The 9,814-nt window shown below is 39.0% G+C and overlaps 1 protein-coding gene across 5 annotated transcripts in view; it reads left to right on the forward strand.

Annotated features, from left to right (window-relative positions):
- The window catches only part of cnsta (consortin, connexin sorting protein a), an 85,064-nt gene extending 78,989 nt beyond the window's left edge, over positions 1–6,075 (forward strand). For all 5 annotated transcript variants that reach the window (XM_034187891.1, XM_034187881.1, XM_034187908.1 and 2 more), the window contains 2 exons: positions 1,599–1,752; positions 2,532–6,075. In XM_034187891.1, the coding sequence (XP_034043782.1) occupies positions 1,599–1,752; positions 2,532–2,740 (363 nt within the window). In that variant the 3' untranslated portion in view covers positions 2,741–6,075. The remainder of the gene's footprint in view (positions 1–1,598; positions 1,753–2,531) is intronic.
- The last annotated feature ends 3,739 nt before the right edge of the window (positions 6,076–9,814 follow it).

The following is a 9,814-nucleotide window of genomic DNA, read 5'->3' on the forward strand; positions in this document are numbered from 1 at the left end:
TACTCAACAAATGTTCGTTTGTAGTAGTAGTAGTGGTTGTAATAATACAGTTTGAATGAACTTTAGATGATTGTACCAGACCTATTGTACATTACGTTCAGTTTGCTGAGGAACAGCCTGCTCCTGGATGTTGTCTAACTCTCAGTACTCCACCCACATCTGATTTACTCAGTCACATGTGCTCAGCCAATCATGAGTTGGGAAATGTCAGACTTGCCGTATTAGCTTTGGGCAGAGCAGGTAGACTTGAGCAACTTTTATCCTACAGGTCTAGATGCTCATTTCTGATTTGATTTCTTTTTATGCCCCGCACGGCGCTTGCGCTGCGAGGCGGGGGTATATAATAACATCCGGGTTGTCCGTCCGTCCGTCGGTCTCTCCGGCCGCAATTCGTTCGCCGCAACGTAGCTCGGCACCTTTTGCTCACAGAAACTTCATATTTTGTGGGTATTTGCCTTGGAGGAGAACTTTGCATGGGTTTCGAAGGCCAGTGACCTTGACCTACTTTTCAAGGTCACCAATGGTCACAACTTTCAAATTCTTCGCCACATTGCTCGGCACCCATTGCTCACAGAAACTTCATATTTGGTGGGTACATGCTTTGGAGGAGTACTTCACATGGGTTTGAAGGCCGGTGACCTTGACCTACTTTCCAAGGTCACCAATGGTCACAACTGCCAAATCCTTTGCCGCAATGTAGCTCAGCACCTGTTGCTCACAGAAACTTCATATTTGATGGGTACATGCTTTGGAGGAGTACTTCACATGGGTTTGAAGGCCGGTGACCTTGACCTACTTTCCAAGGTCACCAATGGTCACAACTGCCAAATCCTTTGCCGCAATGTAGCTCAGCACCTGTTGCTCACAGAAACTTCATATTTGATGGGTACATGCCTTGGAGGAGTACTTCACATGGGTTAGAAGGTCGGTGGCCTTGACCTACTTTTCAAGGTCACCAGTGGTCACAACTGTCAAATCCTTCTCCTGAAATTTGTTCACAGCAATGTACCTCGGCACCTATTGCTTGCAAAAACTTCATATTTGGAGGAGTACGTCGCATGGGTTTGAAGGCCGGTGACTTTGACCTACTTTTAAAAAATTACCAATAGTTGCATTTGCTCGAAGGCTACTAACTTTTTATGGTCACTGTTGGCCACATCCTCTAAATAAATATAATGTCAAGCTCCAATTTTTCCACTGTGTATGCCAGTTTACATCAAACGCATGAGGGTTCAACCAAATACCTACCCCACACATGTACATATTACTACACTTTACATGGAAAATAGTACTGTGCGCGGGGCATTTCTTGACGAATGTCTCTAGTTTAAAATCTGATATCTGAATTCACATGGTTTTGACTTTGAACTGCCCAGATAAATACAGGTGCACATTTGTGCCATTTCAAAGCTCAGCCCATTATAATGTTAAACATAATGTTTAACCTGATTTGTGAAGATAACCACATCAAACATTTACTCTTTGATCAACATGAACCTGTGTAAATATTGTAAACATCATTGTGCACCTTTGTGTTTGTTAGCTTGTAAACAGTCATGATGCTGCTGTTTGTGTCATTATGTCATTATGGAGAGTAGGTGTCTCCTGCCTCTGGTTTGGTCTCCATACTGAAAAAGCAGAGTGTGTGTGTGGAAGATGTGGATGTACGTACAAGTTCAGAGTCCAGGGCTGACAGATCCACTGCCAAAAGACGTGTACGATTCCAAGTCCCTGATGACGGCTCTGAGCAAGGTACGTTTGTCAGTTTGAAGATAATGCCACTGTATGGAGGGATAATTTCTCCTCACAGATGTTATTATATAATGGCTGTGTGGATCCTTGTCATTTGATTGATGGATTATTTGTACCATTTGCCAGTGTGTTTCATTGCCCGTGCAATAGTTGTTTTTAGCATGCAATTTTGGTGCTATATAAAATCCACCACGCATGCTCACACGACTGGGGTCGGTGTTTAGCTAAACATGGCGGAGTTTGTTTTGCTGGTGGACGATGAATTGAAGGAGCTAATTGACGGTGCTAATTCTTCTGACACACAGACACACACACACACACACACACACAAGTTGACTGAGAACAATTTAGGACTCTTATTTAAAGTTCGTGTTGGACTATTAAGGACCAGTGGAACAACAAAATGTAAGTCTCTTTTCTGTTGTTTGTAAATTAATAAAATATCAAATGACAAGGATCTATTTTCGCCATTATATAAAACAAATAATGTTTTTCATTCTTTCAATGGAACGAATATTTCATGAGGTGAGAGATGGTACGTACCATCTCTCACCTCATGAAATATTCGTTCCATTGCACTCATAAACATTCATTATTTGTATATTAATGACTTTTGTAACTGGAAGCGGCCTCATCTCATATTACGCAATCCATAGTGGTATGATGGCCAGTAGGCCATCACCATGACAACAGTGATGGATTAAGTGAATTTTAGAAACATAACGTTAAGTCTTGTTAACCTGCTATGATGTAATTTCCCCTTGTGTGTCTGTCTGTAGATGTTGGAGGTAGTGACTCCTGCCTGCTCCTCTTCCTGCTTTGTCTGGTTACCGTAGTGATTAGTCTGGGAGGCACTGCCCTTTACTGCGCTCTGGGTGATGCCCACTCCTCAGTCTGTCAGGACTTCTCCAGAAATGCCGACTTTTACTTTGACCAGATACAGCGCGGGATATCTCAGGTCCAACACTGGTTTACACCCTGGTCATAGCCTCCACATTGTGGTGCAACAGACTTTCAGGGTTTAATTGATGGTTTTAGCAGTTCCCTGGGAAATGATTTTCCTACCAGGAAGCAGTTCCAGCCACGTAGGAGATCTTTTTTTAATATTGCTAATTGGTTATTGCATTATTTAAGATCCTTTTGAGATCTTAAACATTTTAGAGATATTTTTAGGCTCTTTGAACATAATCACAAAGCTTATTCAGACTGAGGCACAGTCCAGTTCAGGCTTTACAAGATCATCCTTAAAGGGGAACTAGAACATATTTCAACCTCAGCTCTATTTTTAGGTGCTGTTGGGTTCATCTTTACAATCCAGACAAAAAATATTTTAATCAGCGCAGTGTTGATTTAGAACACAAATACATCAAAGGAAGCAACTATGTCATGTAATTGTTTGAGGCAAGCTAAAAACGCTCACAGTAAATCTCTTCAGCAGCGACAAGAAGCAGTTCAGTTTATTTTATTTTTTTCTTGCCCCATGCCATTATATTCTATAGCTATTTGGATTCCAAATCAATACCACACCAATTAAAATAATTGCCCCGAGTGAAAAGATGAAATCAAATAATCTAAAAATAGATCCCAGGTTGAAAAATGCCAGAGTTCCCCTTTAATAACTGTGATGTTAAAGGGAGAACTCCATCCACTTTAACTTGGTCTTAAATAGAGACTGAGGTGAGCGCCAAATCCTCAAACACATTCTCAGCCAGTAATTCAAAAAGTTGTGATTTACTCTGTGGTAAGTGGATGAAATCCATCAGTGGCTCACGCTGGGTTCAAAGACATAACTTGCCGGTAATGTCTAACTGATGTACGGCTCATGAAACAGAGGGCACAGAGCTGCTCTCAAAACACTGCACAACCTGGATGTGACCCAGTGGCATTTTTACAAACTGCTGCAACTTTTTTTTTCCTCTTCATGACAAATGAAATCTTGCAATGAACAAACAAATCTATGGTGTACTACTTGGAATGTCATAATTATGTCTTAATCATGTCTTCAAGCTTATTAATTATTAATGAATGAATGTTTAGAGTTTAATGTTTACATTTGCTTTGTGTCATCATCTGTGGGAAATTGATGCGTGGAGATGGAAAGGCTGAGACACTGCGGAGACGCGATGACACATCCAAAATTTCCAGCCCTCCCCAAAAAAAGAAACTGTGAGCATACTTTGTATATTACTTTTACACTAGCCATTACTGAAGAGCTCTTCATCTCTGCTCACAAATAACACAAGTGTTTTGTTGCTGTGCTTTCTGTACAACTGCCAACAATTGGCTGTATTGTGTAGCTAAGGTGGCTACCACTGGGTGCTACAGCTCCCGTCTGTGTCAGGAGCGACTAATCGTATGTCATAGAGGGCAGCTTTTCATTCCAGTCACAAGGGTTTAATTAGCACTCCTTAAAGCGGAGGGGTGGAATTCATCATTGTGACTGATTGGAGTGCAGACCTGCTAACTGTTGGTGCTCTGTGGCACACAGTTAGCCCTCCTCTGTCTCTGGGCTTCAGTGACTTACATTTAGCACTGCGTTATGAAACATAAGCATTTAAAGGAACAAAGTGCGTCCCTGTAAATATCAAAAGAATGTTTAATATGTTGCACACAAAATTGGTACGACGGTTGGTTTTGTTTTTGTATTTCTTTATTGAGATCTTGCAAAACATCAGGCATTCAGCTTTATATGATTTAATGAGGGAAATATAAACAAACATAAATCACATTATCAGGAAATATACAATAGTTATGCACTGATCAGTTGCACTAGAAGTGAACTGAGTCCGAGTAGCTGCTGACACTTTCACTTGTAAATGAATGAATCATGTACAGTTAATTTAGAGACAGTTGTTCATTGTACTTGAGGAGCAGATCCATCTGTGTTGGTAGAGACATTTGATGCACTGTCGGTCCAGCTGGGTCTGTTGTCTCATTATGTGATTGTCAGCTCAAATCAAAAATTATTATTTTTTTACTTTGTCCTTATTGTGTCACCTTTTATAACAGCCATTTTTGTTCAACACATTTAATACACTTAATCTGTGTTGAATTTTCAGAATTTGACTCTTGTTTAATTTAGATAAAAACAAAAGCTCATTTTGAAAAGAGGCGGAATTGCTCTTTATCCATGAAACTAACTTTAAATAAATTGCCAGTGATTTATCACTTACTTTTAAATGGTTTTGAGCAATTTTAGATGTTTTACTTGCATTATCTTAATGTTTAAATGCACATTTTGGCTACTTAGTCATAATTAGGGCTTCCTCTTGTTTGGTGAACTAGTGGATGTCACAGAAAGTGTGGTGGCAGAATAAGAAAAAAACAAACAAAAAAAACAACATAATGAAAAGACCAGAACTGTCAAAGTAAAATGTCTCATCAGACACACGCTAATGTTTTATCTATGCATTTTTTAAGTTTAAGATAAAACAGCATCATCAGTTTTTTTTAATGTGTACCTCTGACAAGAACCTGCAGATTTGTTTTGAAATATATGTGTTACAGAAGGGAAGAATCACAGTTTTAAATTTCCTAGTATCTTCTGACTGGTTCAGATCCCTGCTACTCAGAAGATGCTGTATTTACTGTTGTAGATTTTATTTATAATATAAGCAATGTCAAGTGTACATAGTTGAAAAGTAAATGCACCTTTAATTTTCATCTTTTATTTGTTGATGTTGAAGAATAATTGTTGCAATCAGTTTCAGGAATCTTATTATCACCTCTGAAAGAAGATTGTGTTGCTTTATGTTATCGACTAACCCCAGTGAACGCCATCATCATGGTCGTTGACGTTCATTTCTAATGACATTCGTTTTACTTCAGATGATGTAAAACTGGTCACTTTGTTTCACTAATGTCACATCTTTGGTTTAAAACCATCCAGGTTATAATGGTATGTTACCGCTTTTAAGCCATTGTTATGACAGTCATTAGAAATGAACTGAATGATGTTTTACGTGTGTGACTGTATCATGTACCACTGTTTTCATTCTGTCATGGGTAATTATGTCTTGTTGAATTTTATTTTATTCTTTGTTAACGGAGATGAGGTTTTTAAATTTTTTTTTTTTTTTTTTTTGATGTGAACACTTTATGTCTTTGTTAAAACCATTGAAAGGTGGCTGGCATCCAGAGTTTCCACTGTGTGTGTGTGTGTGTGTGTGTGTGTGTGTTCTATAATGCTGACTTGAGTTCTGGGAGAAGTATTGGTAATTACAAATGTTAATCTGTGGTTCAGTGTGAAAAGTGCTGATACGGGAAGTCTATGGTTTTTCATTATTGTAGCAATAATAATTATAATAAAAAAGTAATTGATCTCTACAATTCAAAGTGCTTTATAACTAAACAGGACCTGCTCTGCTGCTGAGATCATACAGGATCAGGTGTTCAAGGACTGGATGTGTTGGGAAGGTGTCGTAGCACGGACCCACAACAGGGGGCGCAAATGAACGGACAATGAGTAAGCCAAAAGGTAACAATTTAATGTTGTGATATTACACAACGAAACGTGTCTTAATTTCACAGTCAATAAACACCAGGTGAAGTGTGGGCAGGCTCGAAGATAGAAGACGCCCGACGAGAGAGAAGCCGCGTCCCACACGGCTTCCACCACCAACGGTCTGAAGAACACCGGAGCCGCCAAGTCCCGAGTCCCCAGGTGGCCTCTGTCTTCGACTGTCGACCCTGGTACTGCTGGCAGAAAGCAGAAATATGATGTGTGAGTGTGAGTCTGCACACTCAGTAATCTATAGTCCAGATACCGTTAGGAGGGAGCACCTCCACCTCCAAATCACACTCGTGCAGCTCCTGTTTGTCCCTCTTCTGGGTCTTCACAGGAATGCGACTGCACACAGAACAAAGTTAGACAGCGTATTAGTCAGCAGAGAAATTACCTTGGTTCTGGTAGTCGATTTCTCGGCGGGGAGGTGGAGTTGCAGTCCGGCTTTTATGGTAGTGATGATAACGAGTGACAGCTGGTGCAGAGGATGAGTGACAGCTGTCACTTCTTCTGGGTCTGGCGCCCTCTCGTGCTTGGAGCCCGCACTCCAAGCAGGGCGCCCTCTGGTGGTGGTGGGCCAGCAGTACCTCCTCTTCAGCGGCCCACACAACAGGATGGCTGGACCCTGTTAATGATCTGAGTAGTAAAATGTCATAAGGAATGGAAAATGGAACCCTTAATGCAAAATCCTGAGTGGTTGATAAATTAAAAACGGCACATATTCTATTTGCACCAGTTTGTTGTTGTGCTAATAATAAATCTTTATTTTGTTAAAGTTGAGAAATTTCAAATAATATGCAAAATGTGGGAAATTACAGATATTGTGAATTAACGTGTGAGATTGATCCCAGTGAAGGTTTTAGTTCTACATGCTGATCAGGTACTGGTGTCAGTAACTACAACCCCTGGCAAAAATTATGGAATCACCGGCCTCGGAGGATGTTCGTTCAGTTGTTTAATTTTGTAGAAAAAAAGCAGATCACAGACATGACACAAAACTAAAGTCATTTCAAATGGCAACTTTCTGGCTTTAAGAAACACTATAAGAAATCAAGAAAAAAAGATTGTGGCAGTCAGTAACGGTTACTTTTTTAGACCAAGCAGAGGAAAAAAATATGGAATCACTCAATTCTGAGGAAAAAATTATGGAATCACCCTGTAAATTTTCATCCCCAAAACTAACACCTGCATCATATCAGATCTGCTCGTTAGTCTGCATCTAAAAAGGAGTGAACACACCTTGGAGAGCTGTTGCACCAAGTGGACTGACATGAATCATGGCTCCAACACGAGAGATGTCAATTGAAACAAAGGAGAGGATTATCAAACTCTTAAGAGAGTAAATCATCATGCACTGTTGCAAAAGATGTTGGTTGTTCACAGTCAGCTGTGTCTAAACTCTGGACCAAATACAAACAACATGGGAAGGTTGTTAAAGGCAAACATACTGGTAGACCAAGGAAGACAAAGCGTCAAGACAGAAAACTTAAAGCAATATGTCTCAAAAATCGAAAAATGTACAACAAAACAAATGAGGAACGAATGGGAGGAAACTGGAGTCAACGTCTGTGACCGAACTGTAAGAAACTGCCTAAAGGAAATGGGATTTACATACAGAAAAGCTAAACGAAAGGCATCATTAACACCTAAACAGAAAAAAACAAGGTTACAATGGGCTAAGGAAAAGCAATTGTGGACTGTGGATGAAAGTCATATTCAGTGATGAATCTCGAATTTGCATTGGGCAAGGTGATGATGCTGGAACTTGTGTTTGGTGCCTTTCCAATGAGATTTATAAAGATGACTGCCTGAAGAGAACATGTAAATTTCCACAGTCAATGATGATATGGGGCTGCATGTCAGGTAAAGGCACTGGGGAGATGGCTGTCATTACATCATCAATAAATGCACAAGTTTATGTTGATATTTTGGACAATTGAAAGGATGTTTGGGGATGATGAAATCATTTTTCAAGATGATAATGCATCTTGCCATAGAGCAAAAACATTCCTTGCAAAAAGACACATAGGGTCAATGTCAATGAGCAGATCTGATTTGATGCAGGTGTTAATTTGGGGGATGAAAATTTACAGGGTGATTCCATAATTTTTTCCTCAGAATTGAGTGAGTCCACATTTTTTTCCTCTGCTTGGTCTAAAAAAGTAACCGTTACTGACTGCCACAATCTTTTTTTCTTGATTTCTTACAGTGTTTCTTAAAGCCAGAAAGTTGCCATTTGAAATGACTTTAGTTTTGTGTCATGTCTGTGATCTGCTTTTTTTCTACAAAATTAAACAACTGAATGAACATCCTCTGAGGCCGGTGATTCCATAATTTTTGCCAGGGGTTGTATATACCACGACTTTGTATCAGGTGACCTTTAAACCCAGACCTTCACCTTTGATCAAAACTCCACACTGTGGACATTATGACCTCACTGCATAATGAGTAACAGAATTCACTTTGTCATAAAGCAAATTAAACCATGTATCTGATTATGAAAGTGTGACTGCAGTTGAAGACTCACACACACACACACTGATGTCACAATGTCTTGAAAACTACAGTTGTGTTCAAAATAATGTGTTTTAAAAAGTGAGTAAAGCTCAAAATCCTTGTAATACCTTTTATGTCCACACACACAAATGCATTGGGAACACTGCACATTCTATTCCTAATCAAAACATGAAGAAAAATGTATTAAATTTGTTATTATGTTACAGAAAGTGATGAAAAAGTAATATTAGGCTGTTCAATAAAATAGCAATGTCTGCATTTTTCTTTAAGGATGAATCAAAGCGTGCAGCCAAGCTAGCGCAAGCTAACCGCTAATGAAAACGCTAACCACTCCTACGATTCATACAGGGGTAAAATAATGAGCTAGAATTCGCAGCAGTTGCAATTAAAAGCTAACAGAAGTATTAGACAGGTAACAAAAATAAAAGAAACAATCACAACCTTGTATTAATTAGATCACCATTCAAACCAGACAGTAAGGAGGCAGTCCGTCCAGGAAAATGCATCGGGAAATACATTTTCAATATACAGCAAGGGATACAGGGGTTATAGTTAAACAATACATAAAACAAAAACAAAACCCCCTTAACGAGTCATAAGCTCTGGTCCACTGCGGTAACTTCCTGTAGGTTTTAAAGTAACAGAATTTGGAAACAGCTGAAGAAAAAAGTATATAGAGTATATTTGAGCAGTATTAGGTATTAGTATTAGTATTATTAGTATACTATTAGTATATTTGAGCAGGCCTACCACTCCACTACAAACCATCGCAGCTTTTTAATACAACCATTATATTGTAGCAAGGCTTTGACCTATAGTTTACTTAAATACCCCAGACCAACAATGTTAAAGGGACAGCTTTTCTATTGTTTTTACTATTGCTTTTACACAATTCCAACACTATTTTAAATCTATTAAGACTTGCAAGACTTGACAGTTTTTATCATATCATGAAACATATACATCATTTTTCAATGCAGGTTTTATCATTTAAATAAAAAAATATATATGTGAAAAAAAATAAACATCACAACAGAAAAA

Source organism: Thalassophryne amazonica, chromosome 2 (genome assembly GCF_902500255.1).
Source record: "Thalassophryne amazonica chromosome 2, fThaAma1.1, whole genome shotgun sequence".
NCBI classification, from domain to species: Eukaryota; Metazoa; Chordata; class Actinopteri; order Batrachoidiformes; family Batrachoididae; genus Thalassophryne; species Thalassophryne amazonica.